Source organism: Argiope bruennichi, chromosome 6 (assembly GCF_947563725.1).
Source record: "Argiope bruennichi chromosome 6, qqArgBrue1.1, whole genome shotgun sequence".
In the NCBI taxonomy this organism is placed as follows: domain Eukaryota; kingdom Metazoa; phylum Arthropoda; class Arachnida; order Araneae; family Araneidae; genus Argiope; species Argiope bruennichi.
Window position 1 is genome coordinate 110,880,571 of NC_079156.1, and position 20,947 is coordinate 110,901,517.

Below are 20,947 nucleotides of genomic sequence, written 5' to 3' on the forward strand. Positions count from 1 at the left end.
ATGCTGAGATTTTGGCAACCAGTATAAATTTCTGACGTACTTCTGATACCGCTTGTTTGGTTTTTATTTATATGTTTGTTGATATATTTGCGACAAAATGCCTTTCGGATTGAAACCCAAATGCAGCATGTGCAAAACAATCACATCCACGATGTGGAGGAAAACTGATGATGATGAAGTCGTTTGCAACTCCTGTTCTGTCAGAACGCTTGCGATGAGTAGTAACAAAACTAATGGCAATGGCTGTCCTTTTACTTTGAGAAAAAGCACCCGCGCCAAAAGCTCGAAATTTAAACAGCAGATTCTTACCAAAAGCAACAACCCGAAGGGCAAAAGTCGCCGATCTATTTTTAAAAAAGTTTGCAACAAAGCCCCGACTTCAGTCGCTACTCCAGTTACTTCTCAAACTGTGTTTTACAAAGGTACCTATTTTCAAGTTGGTGACATAGTTTCTGTTGTGGATGTCAAAGGCGGTGTTTACTATGCCCAACTTCGAGGTCTTCTGCAAGATCAGTATTGCGAGAAAAGTGCCGTCATTACATGGTTATTACCTACTCAGTCGAGTCCCAAAGGCCGATTTGATCCTGCGACTTACATCATCGGCCCAGAAGAGGACATACCGCGAAAATTAGAATGTTTCGAGTTCGTATGCCATGCCCCATCGGAGTACTATTACGCAAAAGATTCTCCTTATCCTGTAGTTCCTGAAAAACCCGATAGTGGTTATGTCTGGACCCGGGTTGGACCTCGAATCGTCCCTTTACCAACAAAGGAGGAAGTTTTTGGTACAAGTTGAACATCTATCTCATCTTCTCTTTAAATGACTGTATAAGTTCTGTGGAATTTTAAATGTCCTTTGGCATTATTTATATATTCTTATAACTGTATGTTTCTAAATGTAATTTCATCATTTGTGAGATTTGTATTCAAGTCAAATCATTTCATGAGCATATGTGTTCAGATGCATTAAAGACAGATGCTGCTTTGCAATTTGTTTATTCTTTTATTCTGAATTCTGTTTAAATTGAAATTGCAAATAAAAGCAATAAAGGAATGATTTCCAACTATTAAATGCTTAAATTTTAATATTATAGATCTACGTATTAATTCTATAAATGAATTATTTCTGTGTAATAAAATAAATTTGTTTAATAATTGCTTTATAGGTCTTATTTGCTTATTACTTTCAAAGAAATCTTTCTAAGAATAAAAATTCTACTTTCTAAAACCTTACGAAAACTTACTTTTAAAACAAATTATTTTGAATGAAAGGGGGAAAAAAAAAAAGTTAATGCATTTAGACTTTTTTATATAGTGTACTATTGTTTCTTGTTTAATTCAAGGGTTTTAAAACAACTAATTAAAAAAATATATAATTTGATATAAATATAATTCATGTTGATGTTGTTTTAAATGTTATTGTGCACTTTTTACTATATATATAAATACTATGATGTGTCAATATGTTTAGTGAAAGAAACAATAGTTACGTACAAATCTTTGAAAGGTAAGCTAATATATTTTCTTTAAATTTGTTCAAGCTAAGTCTTAACATCACAGCTAATCATTCCTAGTTTATTTGTGTAAGTATTTAATTTCTTTTCTTTAAGTTAATGCAAAATCATTTATTTTTCATTTTCTATGTACATACATTATTTGTAAATTTCAAATGAAATATTTGTCGAATTATATTTTAATAAAAATTACGCCTGAAAAGATTTTACATTTTTAAAGCATTAAAATTGCCGTTGTATTCTTGAAAGTTCTTATTTTATATATTAATGTGTATATTATTATTTTAAATGAGTGCAATGATATAAAAATAAATATATATATATATATATATATATATATTTTGCCATCTTAAAGCTGATATTTTCTTTTTTGAACTTGTTATAAGATAGAAATGAACTTGAAATTACTGCGTAAAACAATTATTTTACTTGATTTTAAAATAAATCTTCTGCAGATAGAATGAAAGTTAATTTTACATTCACACTATCATAATGAAAGCAGTTATTTTATCATACAAATAATAATTATTATCCTTAGAATTCTAATATAAACATATTAAAAAAATAATTTTATATACTCTTTAGTTTCCATAACGAATAGTAACACTTATAGAGAAATTAAGAGGTAGAAAATATATCCCTGGTAAGTTATATATTTTCTCAATGAATCATGGTACCTTTTTATTATAGAGCCATTATTAAATCACAGATTATGTTTTTCTTAAAAGAAAAGAGGAAGAACTTCATGAAGGTAAGGTTTTGATTATTTAAAGATTTCATTTAATATAATTGAGGTGTATATTGTTATGTGGTAATTACATACAGCAGTATCTATTTATGGAGTTAATTCATGACACCACAATCGCATGACAAGGGCAATTTTATGTATCTCCATTTTATCTTACTCTGATCTGTGATGTCATCTCATCCCCCTTCCCCACAAGAAAGATGTGCAATATATTACAAGATTTAATTCAGCTGATGTATTGGACTGGTTTCGGCGGGGTGCTAATTTAGCTCCACTGAGTTTTATGTCCTTTCTCTGTTTCTTTAATTACATTAATATGATTTCTTTGATTTATAATATTTTATGTTGAAAGTAAAAATACTGATTTAGACTTTATATAGTCAGAAAAGAAATCCAATCCAGCATTTGCATATTGAATATGAACAAAATTACATTATAGAGAAAAGTGCAATCAATCCACTGTCCAGTATTTAAATTAAGGATTGAGATTAAGAACTTCTAAATTAAGGATTGGCTTCTCTGAAAAGATTAGTTCAATGTTTGTAGCTCCTACGTTTTGCTGGGTATTTTTAATGTTCGGCAGTTTATCAAATAACATAGGCAAGCACATAAAAATTTCCACATTAAAAAAAAATCTAGATTAATTTGCATTTCTAAAGATCTGCAAAATTTTAGCAATTTGATACTTTTTTTTTTTCATTTGTTCCCCTCATTCTAAATATAAACTTTTGTCACATTTATATATATATATATAAAAAAACTGCTTAATAATATTATTTTTCTTGAGTTTAATTTTTAAAAAATCCTTTTTGATTTTAAAATCAGAATTTGGGAATTTTAGAATATTTTTAGAGAACTGTAAAAAATTTCTCAATTTCTACTACTAATAAAAAAGAATATGGCATAATCCTTGTCTACAAACTAAACATATACACCTTTACACATTTTTTACAAGCCAAAAGATTTTACTTATGTTTACCTAATTTTGCTCAAATTTTTGAGAGTGGGATTGTGCACATTGGAGCAATATTTTTGAAAATATTGCTCTAATGCGCACAATTTATTTTCTTTCGTTCGTTTTAACCGTTTTTACTTTATCAACATGCACACAGGAGCAATATTTTTGAAAATATTGCTCCAATGTGCACAATTTTTACACTATTTTAAAATCTCCCCCAAAAATGTGTTTTGAATTATATCAATTTAACTGTCATGGAGTTTTTTTCCTAGATTTTCGAAATTTTTAAAACATATTTATTTGTATTATTTTTAACAGCAGATCTTATTGTTATAATGAAATTTAAATCGTTTTTACTTTGTCATCAAATATTTAATTGCATAATTTTCTTCCACTGTTAAAAACTAAGGAGGAAAGGTTCTATTCGTTTGTTTACATGAGGAATCATAAAGTGAAGCAACATTTATGCGAAAGGTCATGTGCGATTTCGAATTAGTTGTCCCAAGTTCTTTAGTTTCATTGCCATTAGGATGTACTGAGATTCTGCTCCATTAGGAAAGTTTATGTAAACGATTAATAAGGCAGGTGTAAGTTTATTAAAATAAGATAACTTTTATGTCTCTTCCAGTATGGTGGGGGAAAAGACTTTGCAGAAGAAATCATGAGCATCAAGCTATACTAAAGAAATTACATTTAAATTAAACACAAATAATACCGACGAACTAGCTGGTCGCCAGAGGCATTTACATGTCATAAATTCAGTGTGTATATATATATATATATATGTGTGTGTGTGTGTAAGTAATAATATTTTAAACTTTAATTTAAACCTTAATTTCCAAATTAATCCATACTGACTTCATTCTAAAATGTTCTGTTAATTCCTCATCCAATTCCCATATTTTATGTAATTAATTCAACACGCGCTCTATAAAACTGTTCACTTCAGCATTTCTCACCCTCTGAGTGAAGGGATAAAAATCCTTAATGTTTACAACATTCTTTTAAAGATATCTAAATTTCCCTTGACTACACGTGTCAAAGAAATCCCTATCAAAATCTTATTGTAAAATCACTGAGGGAAAAAGTTTTGGTCTCTTCTGCTCTTGTATCGCAATGTAAACGTTAGTTTCATCATCGCTTTTTGTACATAATATGCTTCCAGAATGAAATAAATCGAAGTTTTAAATTTTAAAATATGTTTACATGTATGTATATATTTCTGATACTATTTTAATATTTGAATTGTGTAATCATCTGAATTCCCCTCGCTTCTCAGTGTCCAATTTATGTAACTAACATTTTTTTGAAGTATCACGTGAAAATTACGCAACTAAATAAATACTTGCTCAACTATGTTTCTGTAAAATCCTCTTCTCGAACCCTGAGCGCCTACTCACATTCTTTTTCTTGTTTTAAACATCACTGCAACGAACGTGTCACTCGACTCTAAAGGTGAATTGTTTGCCTAAGAATGAGAAAAAGAGTATTGCTTGTGGTTTAACGACATTCCTTTCCGCCTTAGTTACAGAAAAGAGCATTTGTTTTTCTTTAGTTCCATATTTACAGAACAAACTAAATAAGTAAACGAAATTTTAGTAACACTTAATTTACTTATTAATGTTTTTTTTATAGATATATGAAGACTATTAGAAGCGAACTTTGAATTCTGAACCACTACAGGATATCTGTAATATTTGTATCAATACCTACTCATTAACTTTTGCACTTAACCCATTCTCTTAAATTGTGGACCGCGACTTAAAATGGGATTTAGTGACTCGATTTATGGGCACTAGGCAAATTAAATAGCTGCCTAGGACCACAAGCAGGTATATAAAGAAACTCTTATTTCCTAATTAGTAATAAAATAAGTTAGTAAAAAATACAAATTCTATGAATGATTAAATATTATTAAAGTATTAACGCTTTATCAAATATATTTGGTCTAATTCCTATCGGTTATTCCATTATGGTCATTTTGTTGTTGGAATATTTATAAAATCCATTATTTATATATATAAATAACAGATGTTATTTATATACATAAATAATATCTGCTTTAATAGTATTGTGCGCAAACTTGGATGCCGAACAATCTGGGTCACAACAGAATAATAAAAGCAAATTCATCTTTTTTAAGGTAATAAAATAAAAAAGATTATAAACCTGAAATAATTCATTTACGTGTTAAAAATATGCCAAAATGTGAAATTAAATTGATTATCTTATTGAAAGAAGAGGCTCATAATCTGTATTGTTTAGGATAGCAAAATACCTACATTCACCAATGTTGAGTGTGCAGATTGACAACAAGCTTTCTCCTTCTTCTTGGGGCCGCGGTGGCCTGGTGGTAAGGTCTCGGCTTCGGAACCGTAGGGTTTCATGTTCGAGACCCGATTCCACCGAAGAACCGTCGTGTAAGGGGGTCTGTTGCATGTTAAATCCGTCCTGACCAAGCGTCCTCCCCCTGGTGTGGTGTGGAGAGGGGTGTGCCAGCTCAGGTGTCGTCCTCGTCATCTGACCGCGGTTCAAAATTTCGAGGTCCGTCCCAAAATAGCCCTAGTGTTGCTTCAAACGGGACGTTAATATAACTAAACTAATCTTCTTCTTTTTTTTAGGTCGATTCCTATAGGAAGATGGCCTATTGCAATGGTTCTCATGATAAGATTTCGAGAAATTTTCTGCAGATTTTTATCGATCATAATCCGTAGAACACCAAATCACCCTCCGTTCAAAATTATATATATATATATATATATATATATATATATATATATATATATATATATATATAATTTGGGGGGGGGGGGTGAAATTTTCATTTCGCTCTTAATATTGAAGCGACAGAAAAATAAATCCAATTAGCCAAATTAGCATCTCATTAAGGCGAACAGCTTTCGTATTTAAAATTCTACGATAATTGTAATATCTTAGAATTAGGGGCTGAAAAGTGATTTTTGCGCCCTAATGTTGTCTGTTCTTAATATTAACAACTTATGTTGTCAGATAATAACTTGGATGTAAAGGAATCAACCTTTGCTTTCCAGCTTGCCGAGAGGAATTTTTTTAATGATAAATTGCGTTATTTTTTAAAATTCTATTTATATTCGTGTTTGTGTTAGAATTTTGTTTATAGATTGCGCCACGATAAATATCAAAAGAAAAATTCTAATCTTTCGTCCGAAACATCTTTACATTCTTACGAAACATCTTAAGTTTGAGTCATCTGTTTTATTTAGTTAAAAAAAAATATTTCTAATTATAGCAACGATAGCGCGAACAAAAAAGAATGAATTTAACAAATAACCACGGATGTGTGAATAGACGCTATAGTTAACAAGTTGAAAAGCATTATTTCAAAATAATATTAAAATATTCATTAAAAGTAGAAAAAAAAATTCTGGAATAAAACTAGCATCACTAGAAAGCTAATATTTTAGAATTTAAATTGGTGAAAAAGTAGTTTTTGTGCAATAATATATTCTGAAGCTAATGAAGAAAAATGTTAAGCTTTCGATTAACTTTTCATTCAGAATAAATTTTTCTAAAACCTTTTCATTGAGCACCTACTACTCAAGAAATAATTGTTACCAATTTTATAAGCTTTAAGACTGCTTTGTAGTGTATTCTAAACAATTATTTTTCATCAAAAGTGTCGCTATTTGCAGGTAGTATGTCAGCCTGTTAGCTTTATCCTGTAAAAAGTTCAGAAACGTTCTATGAGGTAACATCAAAGATTTCGTATATGAAAGACCTACATTATAATAGTTTCTTAAATTTCCTATCCCCTTATCCCCAAACTCTTTATTATTTAAGTTATAGAAACATTTCGTTTTGAGCAGCTCGATGCCTAGTTTTGGACATACATCATAATTTTTAATTGTGATTAGTTCATGAAAGCAACACTTGAGCTCTATATAAATCTCCAAATTTCCATGCCACACTAGCGGCAGGACGTTTGATCCTCGACGCCAGAAGCCAAGATTGTCATCAAATTTATGCTGTTTACTAAATATTTAGAATTTTGAATATAAACTTTAAAAAAAAAATTCAACTGCATATAATCACCTACTTGCTTTTCTCTTGCTACGTTAAAGTACAAGTAAATGGAATTGGTCTTATTTTCTTACAGTTACTCCCAATTTACGCATTTTATCTAATTACATATTTCGTTATACCATCCAACCTTGAAGTAAAGTAGTTGACTCGCATTTACTATAATGTCACTATATCAAACCAAATTAATAAAGGCAATCCAAGGTTTCATATAATTTTTCTCCACTTTCGTACCACATCTAATTACGCATTTCGGCAGACCTCGATATACCACCCAACTTTGCAGAAGCGCAAGTAAAAGCTTGTATGTATTGTGTACAATTTAATCTAGATAGTCCAGATTTAATTAATCTTACATCATACCGTTGCTCTCGATTTGCGCTCTTCATCTAATTGCACATTTCGATAGACCTTAGCTATCATTCAACCCTGCAGAAAACGCAGGTGAAGGCCTATATGTACTCTGTGTATTAATTTAATCGAGATACTCTACAGATAATCCAAGGTTTCGTTAATCTTAACTTCGTACAACTTTATCTCAATTTGCGCTCTTCATCTAATTGCACATTTCAGTAGACCTTAAAAGCTTGTATGTACTGTGTACATTAATTTAATTATGATAATTTACCTAATCCTTCATTCCTTTGGGAAAGGTATTGATGTCCTAATCCACCTGTTGATTGATTCCCTTACAGACAGAATTGGTAAATTGGTTTTGTAAGTAAGTATCTTTTGTAGGTTATTAATGGAACACTGTCCAAAAACGGCGAATTTTTCTCTAGATTTTTAGCTAAAAATTAATAATTTTTTTATATAAATGAACTTACGTAAATTAATTGAATATAGATTGAAAAAAATATTTCACTTTAGTATTTTTGATTATTAGAGATTAACTATTTTTGCCATCTAACTCCCTCGCCGGCATACTTAGAAGTGTTTCATTTAAATTTGGCTAATTACCTATTTCCATTTTGTCATTACTGTGGACAAACCTTAATTTGTTCTACCAAAGAGTTTTTATTTACTAGATTAAAACATTTTTCTTTCATACTTTTTTTTTGTCTGTTATCAGAAACTAGTTTCTACTCAAACGGAGAACAAATTTTAAGTTCGATTTCAATCATTTTTACAACTTGCAACAAAAATTCATTATAAATTAAAATCAAAACCGTTTTTAAAAGCATACCTATGCATATATTTCTCTCTTTTTTTACCTCGCATATTTTCTAGTATTTAATTTATAGATATACTTTTAATATTATACTCTTAGAATGAATTTTTTCTCGAATTTATTACAAGATGAAGCCAAGAATGAAGAATTTATTAGATTTAGTCTGTAATATGGTAGCGTTGGATTATTCCAAAGAAACAGGCCGATTTTTAAACCGAATTGGTTTATTTCTTTTTTGACACATAGGGATGATCACTACATTACACAACTTTACAAAGACTAACATTTAAACATGAAACATTTTAAATTTTAATAAGCTATTCCTTCCGGTGTTCCTTTTACCGCTTCTTCATTCTGCTCCACGCTTCTTTCTTCATGTTGTCACTCGGCACCAACTAAATTTAGTTTCTGTCGCCATCTCACCAAAGAGACTAGTCCTTCAGTACTTTACAAGCCCCATGCGATGGCAACACGCATGGGAGTGATGGCGCTCGCTTTTCCCCGCTAGAGGGAGAGAATTGGAATAATAAAATATAAAAGATGTAAGCTAAGCTAATATAAAGACACGTGCAACTGTGGCTAAAGCGAGAAGACAAATGAGCAACAGTTTTTTTTTTTTTTAAATCACTTTAAATTGACACCAAGAAAAGTAATAACCCCCAGACTTCCGTCCGATTCCACACATCCAAAATGGATCTTTCCTACCGAAACCTGTTTCTATAACGCCCCCCGTAAACATAGACGGTTTTCTAAAAGTGTTCTCGTGGTGGACAAACAGTACTTCACGCTGTACGAAGAAGGGGATGTTGGGATGCTGATTTTTTAAATTTGTGTAAAACGCAGCCAGCCTTCCTTTCTCCTTTCATTATTTTAAGTGCTGTGCTCGTCCTAAATGTTGTGCCAGCCCATTAATTATTAATTAAAAATATTAAAAAAGATCAAATGCTCGTTATTATTGGTTCTGAGATTCACACCCAAACCCACATGTATGATATTAAAACTAAGTTTAATTAATCGATTAAAGGATAATTAAGCTCCGAAGATATTAAAGTAATGTATTAACACCAAATATACAAAATTTCAGAAATCTAATACGATAGAAAGCGAATAAAATATCAATTATAAAATTTCTTTTGTACAAACATTAAGTAAATCATATTAAATCAGAGTGTCTAGTTAAGTTGATTCAAATGAGAAAAATGGGAAATGTTTTTCCCGCAACCTTCTTTATTATTTTCAGAAAAAAGATTCTCTTATAACGTAGTAAAAAGTAATCTTATCTATCTGATATGCGACGGAACATTCTACTGTCAAAATCACCTTTTCTGCTGACAGGTTGCTTTTGATTTCATATGATCGATATTTTTCCCCAGATACCGAATCATTATCTGAAGAAAACGACATTTATTTCGTTTTAAAATTAAAAAAAATATATATTTCTATTCGATTATGCCATTTTTTTCTCTGGTATGTACATCAGTTTGAAATTTTTTTATTACAACATATCTAAATTGTTCACAAACACACATATCAAATATTTTCTTTGTACGGAATGATAGTGCAAGTATAAATAAATCCAAAATTATATATATTTCTTGGTTCGAGGCGCCAATGCTCTTGTAAATCAATATCATAATTAATAAAATATATAATCTTTTTTCCCCCCATCATAATTGGTAACAAGCATATTAAATTTTTTTTGGTTAAATTCGTCGGAAACATTTTTATATTTTTACTTGATTGGGGTGATTCATGTGAGCTGAATAGGTGTAAGGCTTTTATGGTTGTAAGATTAATCCCAATTTGACGTTTAACAATTAATATTTCCGACAAACTAGTTACTCACTAAAGGTGGCTGCATACTTCGAAGTAAAAATTTTTGTATTTCGCTTCTTATTGATTACTGTACTAAGAAATATTTTAGGCATAACTTTTATGAAGTAAAAACGGGATATAATGTGCAAAAGACAAAAGTTATTAAACTGTCTCTTGGTGGGAAAAAATAAAAAATAATAAAATTGAACTTCTAGTCTTAAACATTGCAGCATGATAACGTTTCAGGTTTCGTTTGCCTTGTTCAATTGTATCAATCATTTTTTCTGCGCATTGCGAGTTTTATGTCATGTAATTTATAAAAAAATGTGCTAATATAGAAACATTATCAAAACAGGAAGTATTATTTATTTTATAATCTGCTTTTTTATAATAGTTTTCTGTTGTTGTTGTTGTCGTGTCTACGCATGCAGTGCTAGTGCAAAAGACCTATTCATAGAAGAGAGGTGCCATTGCCTCTGGAAAGGTTGGATTTCTGCCTGTTGGTCCGCAGGAGCTATTTTATTTCACTCCTAACATCCAATGGTAAACCAAAGGAGGCATTCCCCTATCCGCCGCCTGGGGACGCGCTCTCTAGGGTTTACAGGCTCCCCTGAGAGATAATAGTTTTCTAAATCAAGTTTATGAACGCATAAAATTATATATAAAATAGAGATAATTCCGTTAAATTTGATATAAAATACGTATACAAGTCTTGAAAACTAAATATATTTAAAATATGAAATTACTTATTTTTTTAAATAAAGCTTTATGTTATTAAATTCGATTCCGTAGCTAAACAGATAATTAAACTTTTCAATAGCGAATGAATGTAAAAATCAATTATATCAGCCATTGTATAAAAAATAAAATGAAAGAAAAATATTTTGTATGAAAATAAAACTGATATTGCTGGGAGTCGTTGCTGCAATTTATATTGTTTACATTAATGTTAGTACCAATGAAAAAGTAATTTTTAGACTCTTAAAGTTTTGTAAAAAGGACTTCTATGTGGTTATCTTACCTAAATTTTTAACCTTAAGGAGGAATCTTATTTTAATTTTTAATTAAAAACCTTAAATTTTTAGTAAATTTAAATTCATTAAAATTTTGAATAAACCATTTTTAGTGAGCACCTAAAAAGCAACAACTCGCAAATTTGATAGCTTTAGGATCAAAATCTGATTTACGGATGATTTACTACCTTCAGTAAATTAAGCAATTTATTGAAAGATGCCATCAAACAAACTTCATTACATAAAAAATTTTTTAAACGCATTTAACAAATTATTAATTTTAAAATAGGTGCGATGAAATACTTTGTCAAAAAGAACGATTATTCACTTAAAAAGAAAATTTATTATCTCACATTTTACTAGAACTGTAAGATAAACGTTAAAAAACAGTGGTTTGCAAATTGATTGGGTCGGGTATGAGAATGCCTTAGAAATTGAAACAAAATATGTCTTTTAAGACAAATATATAAAGCATATGTCTAGCCGTTAACATTGAATTTACTATTCACAGGAAAGTTTTACTACACTTGTATTATTAAAGTGTTCTTTTCTTTTTTTTCAAAATTTCTTTTTTTTTTCTTCGAAGGTGAAATTTTTTTTTTCGAAGTGAAATTCTTTTTTTCGAAAGTAAAATTCTTTTTCTTCGAAGTGAAATTCTTTTTTTTTTTTTTCAAAAATTTTAAAGAAATAATTATGTATTCTCACACTTCAAAGCAATGTTCTACTGGTTTATACTACCCATTAACTAGATTTTGAAGCCCAAGTACTGTCATTTTGATTTTTTTTTGCTTTGATTTATTATCGAAGAAATCGGAAATAATACTACTTTATTGATTGAAATTTTACTACATTTAAAACATCTTTTTATATCATCTTTTAAAATGTTAAAATAATTTTTTTCAACAATTTTACTAAAGAAACAAAAAGCATTTTTCTTCTTGAAATTGAATTTTATATCTCCATTATATTAATTTAGGTTTTTATGCATAATTTAAAAGAAATTTACTGAAATTTATGCTTTAAATGTTGTCCATTGAATAGCTATTTTTTTTAAAAGTTAGCTTATTTCGTTTAAATAGAATTAAGAATCTACTAAAAAATATATATACATTAAATTTTTTTTTAAATTGTAACTAATAGAAATAAATTTCTTCAAAAATATGATTAAACAACGTAAATAGTTTCAATTTATCTGAAAAACAGAAATTTGAACTTCAAGGAAATCCGAGAATATAATTAAAGAAGTTTTAAAAATTAAAATAAAAGCGGCGCAATTATTAAGCCATTATCTCATACAGTTTTTCACTGATTTTAAGTTTCTGTAAAAATTATTTTCAAGACTATTTTTTTCCAAAATAATTAACAAAAATGTGAGAAGTAGTATCACAATTATTTTTGAAAATTTAATTTAAAATTTTGTGAAAAATATCTTTTTTGAACAAAACCGGGAGTTCTAACTCGAGGATTTTAAATCGAGCCACAACAATGAACAGATGTTTATCGTTATCTTTATTAGATATTTTTGTTTTAATTAATAATTACAGTTTCAAATAAACAATTGATGTCATTCGCATGGGAGAATTGTTCCTATAAGACGTTAAAAAGTGATGTCTCCAAGATTACGATTTATGATTCAAATTGTGCTGCCATCTATTAGAGAAGCATAAAATGAATTTATTGTAGTTTAAAACGTGATTACCAAGAACAAAAGAGAAAAGTTTCCTGTTCGCTACTATTGTCTGTAGCAAAGAAAAAGACAAAAAAATTTTTCTATAATATAGAATCTTGTAAACTGTTCTACACGCACAATTTCAAAATTATTTTTAAGAAAATTATCTTGATTTAAAAGATTGTTTATTATAATGTGTTAAATAAGACTTCCTTTTATTAAATTTTCTTTCAGTTACCATTCATTAATTTTTCATTTTTTCCCCCCCAACTTTTGGGCTCGAACAAAATTTTTCGAGTGAAAAATAGAACCGTAATCCCTCTTCCCTTAGAAAAAGGCATCGTTAAGGGAAAAAATTCTCGATGCATTGATGCAGTGGGTATAACCGAATTTATTTTCTGATGATGTTGTTGCTACATGCAATATGATTTTTTCCCCTTTTGGCTCTTTTAGATATGTGTTTATTTTTTTGTTTTGTATTTTTTTTATAAAATAATTCTTGCAAACAAGGGTTGAGTTCTATAAAGGCAATGCAAACTTAGGTTTCCCTCCCTTTTTCAAAGAAAGATGAATATTTTTATTGAATTTAATTAAATATCTGTTCAGAAGTTTTTATGTACCTAATATTATGACAAACTGAAATAATAAAGCATTTAACCAGCTGAATGAAGATTATTTTTAAAATTTCCATTTGTATGGAATGCTTGCAAACAAATTCATTTCGAAAATCGAGAAATCAACAGTTGGAATGTTGATTCTGTGCAAATTTCAACTGAAATGATTTTCAGCTTATCGCGTATGAAACAAAGTTTTAATATGAAACTGATTTCAAACAATACGGTAAATAAAATTAGAGTTCTATTTTTAATTATGATGAATATGCAGGTACAAATTTTGACAAAGCTATTAATTTGTAACACGATTAAAAAATAAAAACAGAACCACAGTGATCTGCAAGACAGTGAAAACCTGAAAAAGAAATCTTGAGAATAATGCTTTGAAATTTAAAAACTATTTGTATTTAATTTGGATAGATTCAAGAAAACTTGAAAAAAACCGAAAGAAAAATTTTAAAAACTCTCAAAAGTTGCAGCCCCTAGGCATTGCTGCATTTCCAATTGGGCAGATTAGACATTTATCTAAGGCGGTTAGCCTTAGAAACGCCTGCAACTGCTGCCAATGCTATACAAGGTGTTCTTTGGGATAACACCTTTATTATAGTGCATGCGATAAAGTTTTGCGGAGACAACTACCTCTGGTTTCAATAATAAAGTTCGAACTATTTGTTTTAAAAAACCGTGCTCTTTCACCATTTCTCTGCAACAAATTCTTGACATTTGAGCACCTTCAATTCAGTGCTTAAATTGTACTATTTCTGGTCATTAATCTGCATTTGACACCTTCAATTCAGTGCTTAAATTGTACTACTTCTGGTCATTAATCAGCATTTGAGCACCTTCAATTCAGTGCTTAAATTGTACAATTTCTGGTCATTAATCAGCATTTGAGCACCTTCAATTCAGTGCTGAAATTGTACTATTTCTGTTCATTAATCTGCATTTGAGCACCTTTAATTCAGTGCTTAAATTGTACTATTTCTGTTCATTAATCTGCATTTGAGCACCTTCAATTCAGTGCTGAAATTGTACTATTTCTGGTCATTAATCAGCATTTGAGCACCTTCAATTCAGTGCTGAAATTGTACTATTTCTGGTCATTAATCAGCATTTGAGCACCTTCAATTCAGTGCTTAAATTGTACTATTTCTGGTCATTAATCTGCTTTCCGAGGTTTTTGTCAGAATTTCTTGTAAGAATGAGAAACCGGATAAAGACATTTCGATCCATCAAAACGGCACTGACGTCGTCAGGAAACGGAAAAACTTCCGCCTTGAATCAAAATTCTTCATAGTCATGAAAGATAATGGTCATACATGATTATTACTCACGGCACAATGTGATGTCATGCTATGTAGAATTTCAACAAAATTTGGCAAATGTCGTCAGAAATTTGTTAAAGTGGCAACCATATGTATTCTAGATAGTAGAAGACAATGGACATGTTTATGTAAAAGTATATTTACCAAAAGGTATAATGTTTTTAAAATAGCAAGAATCGAATGTATATTATAATTTCTATTTTAAAATTACTTGTTGAAGAAATTACGAAGAGCAAATTTTACAGAAAAGATCTAATTACAATGGAACGCAGCGAATATAAATTAATCACCAAAGTTAGGTAGTTGGTTTAAAAAAATAATTCACAAATCATGAGAGCATTTTTTTTTTAAATTTACATTTGAAAATTTTTGAGAGATCTCTCTTTCAAGATTATAATAAAACGGAATTAGAACTATTATTATAAAAAAAAAATCGGAAATTAGAACTATACTTCAAGGCCGTAGTTCTGAATGGCAGTTTGTATGGCAGATATAGGCACTTTTTGGCAATAGGCCGTCCACATTATGAAGCCCTCATGTAATAAACTGATCAATTTTACTTTGCATTTCAGTAATATTAAAGTTATTCAGCATGTTAATAATTTATTTCACTTAATTTATGAAAATGGATTAGTTTTTATATATATATATATATATATATATATATATATATATATATATATATATATATATATATATTGTTACAAAAATTTTTCTACTATAAATACCGCCAATAAATCGTAATGACGCAGCACATTTAATTGCTATAGTTCAGCAGCTTGCTTGCTGTCTAATCCTCCAGTTTCTTTACTTGTCGGCGACTCCGACTCCTCTCACACACGACTTCTGACGATACACACCACTTCCGACGATACACACAACTTCTGGAGATCCACACAACTTCACTGCAGCTTCAGAGTGCCCGTCTTTTATAGTTCCGGGAGGCGGGGCTAGAATCTTCAGACCAATCAGGGCATATCTGAGTATATCTTGGTTCTTACTGGATGGATCTTGAAACTTCTCGAACTTTCCAGTATGATCCATTTAGTCGCCAAACTCGCCAAATTCGTCGCCAAGTCGGCAAATGGCCTCCAAGCTCTCAGGTCATTGACGCACAGGACAGATCTTACAAAGGGTTTTAACGGTTTTTCCCAGGATAACACTATTCGTGCCGGGTAGCAAAATTACAAATTTGTAACAATATTTTATTATTTATTTATTATTACTGTTTGGCGACCAGTTATTGCATGGCTTTATTGATTTTACTTAATTCCATTTAAATCGTTTGGATATATTTTCATGTCTAGAAATTAGCCCAAATTGTTAGGCACTAAAACTGTGTTATTATAATTGCCCTATATATGCTTTGTTCATTGAGTAGAAGAACCTTTGAATTGGAAATTGGTCCTGCGACGTCATAGCTATATTAAATGGGTAAATATATGATTATTTTGTCTAAATTTATAAATAATCGATCTAATCTTAATCTATCAAAAATTATAAAATAAATATCCAGTTAATCTAATTGCCTAAGGCGACCAGTTGGTTTGTTGGGAATATTTGTTTATATTTGATTTTAAATAAATAATATACAGTAGACTCCCGATTATCCGCGCCTGCCGCACTAAGTTTTTTTTTTTTTTTTTTTTTTTTTTTTTTTTTTTTGCTTCCAAGCAAAGAGAAAATGCTTCCAAAGCAAGAAGCAAACACAAATGACTGATTTCTTCAAAAAGGTGTAGTTTTACAGTTATGCTTTTGTAATTACATAATACATTACAGTATTAAAACAGTACATATGTATTAATTTTTCTGTGTATCCTTGACGCCTCTCGTAAGTACAAAGCACTTTTCTGTTTTCATTAACAAAATGCATTTTAGGTTAGTTTTGAGTGATATACTAAAATATTAAGCGTTAGTTAAACATTTCCTGCTGTTTATTTTACGTTTTATTGTACATAAAATGATTTTTCAAAGTTGGAATGACTGTTTTCTCTTTTGCTATACCCGTGTTTAGCTTTTTTCAGATTATCCGCGATTTTTGTTTTCTGCGGCGGCCGCGCCACCCAATTCCGCGGATAATCGGGAGTGTACTGTATTTTTATTATTTATTGTTCATGATTCCACTGAACTGTCTTATTTTAAAGCTGTGTTATTTTAATTTTCATCACTAAGTTCTGTTTATCGTGTATTTGAACCTTTCTAATGGAGACAGTCTCATGATATCATAAAGTTATTAAAAACGTAAATATCCGGTGAAAATATTTTCTCAATTTCTCGATATTATAACTTCAATTTTTTATTTGTCTTATAAACTATACATACATCAAACAGAAGCGGTCTTCCTTAGCTTTAACCAAAAGAAGAAAATTTTAATTTTTTAATGATTGCTATACCTTCTCTATACTACGTATACGAGGGAGTAAAAAATGTACAGCACAATGGTATATATCTATAGTAATTTAAAATTTTAAAGTATTTTGCTGAAGAAGCCATTAATACCATGCCACACAAAATTAAAATATTTAGGATAAAAATATTTATGCACCATTAACCCTTGTTGATCTAATTAATGGGTCACCAAATTGGGCTAGTAGAATATATTTTCAAAATGTCCGATTTAAACAATAAAATTGCAGTATATTTGTGTTCTCCCAATTTTTTCACAACACAACACCAGTAACGGATGTAGTTTCGCAGTTGCCCATCTTTCAGAGGCGCAGTCTTGCGAGGGATGAAAGCAACTACTGTTGCCTCCTTCCCTTAGCGGATGTGCCGCGGCTCAAACCAAACAGGATTTCGCGGAATAACGAGGCGCTTTGATCTCCGACCATAAAAGAAGACACTGCTCGTTATTTGTTTTAGAGAGCATTTAGGGAGGAAGAAACTACTAAACTTGGTGTTTCAATCATTCCGCGTTGCTTTTTGCACCTCTTGAAATATTAAACACTTCCCGGTTTACATTCTGCACATTCTTCGTTGACCATTTAACGCTCATTTTGATTGATATTTCCTTTTAGTTTAGGCCAGGGTCTTTTAAAATCTTTGTACATCTTATTTTAATTATTTGCCACTAGTTTTGATTGATTTTCTCATAGTCTAGTTTCTTTAACTATGACACATTTTCTGTTTTTCATTTGCCGGCAATTTTGATAGATTTTTCATAGTTTATACGAGGGTGGGCAGGTATAGATTATAAGCTAAAGTAGTTTTCGTTGATAATTTGTTTTGTCACTAAAGAATTTTGGAAGAATTTTCATAATGTATATCAGGCTTCCTTATGGCATATTGATACTAATTTTGATTGATTTCTGATTATCTGGTTTCTTAAACTAGGACGCATTTTCTGTTCTCCCTTTGCTTTTAATTTTGACAGATTTTTGTAGTTTATACGAAGAATGAGAGATATAGACTCTATGCTGAAGCTGTCTTCGTTGATAATTTATCAGTAATTTTTGGTAGAATTTTCATAGTTCATATCAGATTTTTCTTGTTGCGTGTTGCCATTAGTTTTGATTGATTTTTCTCATGTTCTGATTTCTTAAATTTTGAAGCATTTTTTTGTTCTTCATTTGCCGCTAATTTTGACAGATTTTTATATTTTATACCAGTGTTCATAGGTATATCAATAAAATTAATTTTTGTTGTAATTTGTCATTAATTTTTGATAATTTTTATTATGCTGTTTTTATATATATCAGGAATTTGTTAAATACGACGCATTTTCTGTTTACCCTTTATCGTTAATTTTGACAGATTTTTTTTCATAGTTTACACCAGAGTTGCCTGGTATAGACTATAAACTAAAGTAATCTTCGTTGGTAATTTGTCACTAATTTTTGTAAATTTTTATGACCATGTTTTCTTATGTTGTGTCACATTTGTCATTAATTTTAATTGATTTTCTTATGCTCTATATCAGGATTTCTTAAACTATGACGCATTCACTGTTCTTCATTTGTCACTAATTTGGGTAGATTTTTTTATAGTTTGTAGTAGGGATGACAAGTATAAACTATAAACTAAAGTAGTCTTCGTTGGTAATTTGTCACCAATTTTTGTAAATTTTTATGGCCATGTTTTCTTATGTTGTGTCACATTTGTCATTAATTTTAATTGATTTTCTTATGCTCTATATCAGGATTTCTTAAACTATGACGCATTCACTGTTCTTCATTTGTCACTAATTTGGGTAGATTTTTTTATAGTTTGTAGTAGGGATGACAAGTATAAACTATAAACTAAAGTAGTCTTCGTTGGTAATTTGTCACTAATTTTTGTAAATTTTTATGACCATGTTTTCTTATGTTGTGTCACATTTGTCATTAATTTTAATTGATTTTCTTATGCTCTATATCAGGATTTCTTAAACTATGACGCATTCACTGTTCTTCATTTGTCACTAATTTGGGTAGATTTTTTATAATTTGTAGTAGGGATGACAAGTATAAACTATAAACTAAAGTAGTCTTCGTTGGTAATTTGTCACCAATTTTTGTAAATTTTTATGGCCATGTTTTCTTATGTTGTGTCACATTTGTCATTAATTTTAATTGATTTTCTTATGCTCTATATCAGGATTTCTTAAACTATGACGCATTCACTGTTCTTCATTTGTCACTAATTTGGGTAGATTTTTATAGTTTGTAGTAGGGATGACAAGTATAAACTATAAACTAAAGTAGTCTTCGCTGGTAATTTGTCACCAATTTTTGTAAATTTTTATGGCCATGTTTTCTTATGTTGTGTCACATTTGTCATTAATTTTAATTGATTTTCTTATGCTCTATATCAGGATTTCTTAAACTATGACGCATTCACTGTTCTTCATTTGTCACTAATTTGGGTAGATTTTTTATAATTTGTAGTAGGGATGACAAGTATAAACTATAAACTAAAGTAGTCTTCGTTGGTAATTTGTCACCAATTTTTGTAAATTTTTATGGCCATGTTTTCTTATGTTGTGTCACATTTGTCATTAATTTTAATTGATTTTCTTATGCTCTACATCAGGATTTCTTAAACTATGACGCATTCACTGTTCTTCATTTGTCACTAATTTGGGTAGATTTTTTATAGTTTGTAGTAGGGATGACAAGTATAAACTATAAACTAAAGTAGTCTTCGTTGGTAATTTGTCACTAGTTTTTGTAAATTTTTATGACCATGTTTTCAGTGCATCTTAAGTTTATGTTAAGTTCAATGCATCTTAAGACTTATCAATGTTTCTTAAGTTTTAGCACATTTTCTTTGGATCATTTTTTTTTCTTATGCTGTGCCACATTTGCCGCTAATTTTGATTCATATTCTTATACTCTATATCAGGATTTCTTAAACTAGGATGCATTTCCTGCTTATTATTTGTTGTTTGACAGATTTTTTTATGGTATATGCCTAACTGCCGGGTAACCACGCACCCGGTGAGTTACAGATTATAAACAGCCTCTATTTTCGTTGATAATTTGTCACTAATTTTTGGTAGAATTTACATAGTTTATATTAGGATTTTTTATGGCTCATTTTCCTTTTATAGTCTAACTAAATTTAATCGACTTTATATTTCTTATATTATGGCAAGTTTTTTGTTGCCCATTTGCCATTAAATTTGTTTGATTTTTTTATACTCTATATCAAGATTTTTTAAACTGTGGCACATTTTCTTTTGTCCATTTTGACTAATTTGGATAGATTTTCTTTTATTTTAGACTATACTTTCGTTATCCACACTCTCTTCATGGATTATTCTAGTTTCTTCAGCTTGGGAATCAGGTTATTTAAATATTAGCACATTTTTCTTCTACCATTTGTCTCTAATTTTAGAATATATAATTTTTTATAATGCATATTAAGTTCTTTTTTAAAACAGTTGAACATATTCTTTCAATTTGTCTCTAATTTTGCTTGATTTTGTTATAGTCTAAGCCAGTATTTCTCAAATTATGACGTTTTTTCGTAATTTTTATTGTTTTCTTATGGTCTAAGAGTATTTCATCGGGGGGGGGGACTACATATTTGAGGATTTGAAGCTTCCGGCATGGTATTTGATTCTCGCCACTTGGGTGAG

General features: G+C 29.8%; 1 protein-coding gene across 1 annotated transcript; it reads left to right on the forward strand.

The window, feature by feature from the left end:
- The first annotated feature begins 12 nt into the window (after positions 1 to 12).
- LOC129972448 (GATA zinc finger domain-containing protein 1-like) lies at positions 13 to 990 on the forward strand. The gene has a single exon (XM_056086590.1). It carries the CDS (start codon positions 98 to 100, stop codon positions 794 to 796), a length of 699 nt encoding a protein of 232 aa, XP_055942565.1. The 5' UTR covers positions 13 to 97; the 3' UTR covers positions 797 to 990.
- Positions 991 to 20,947: the final 19,957 nt, after the last annotated feature.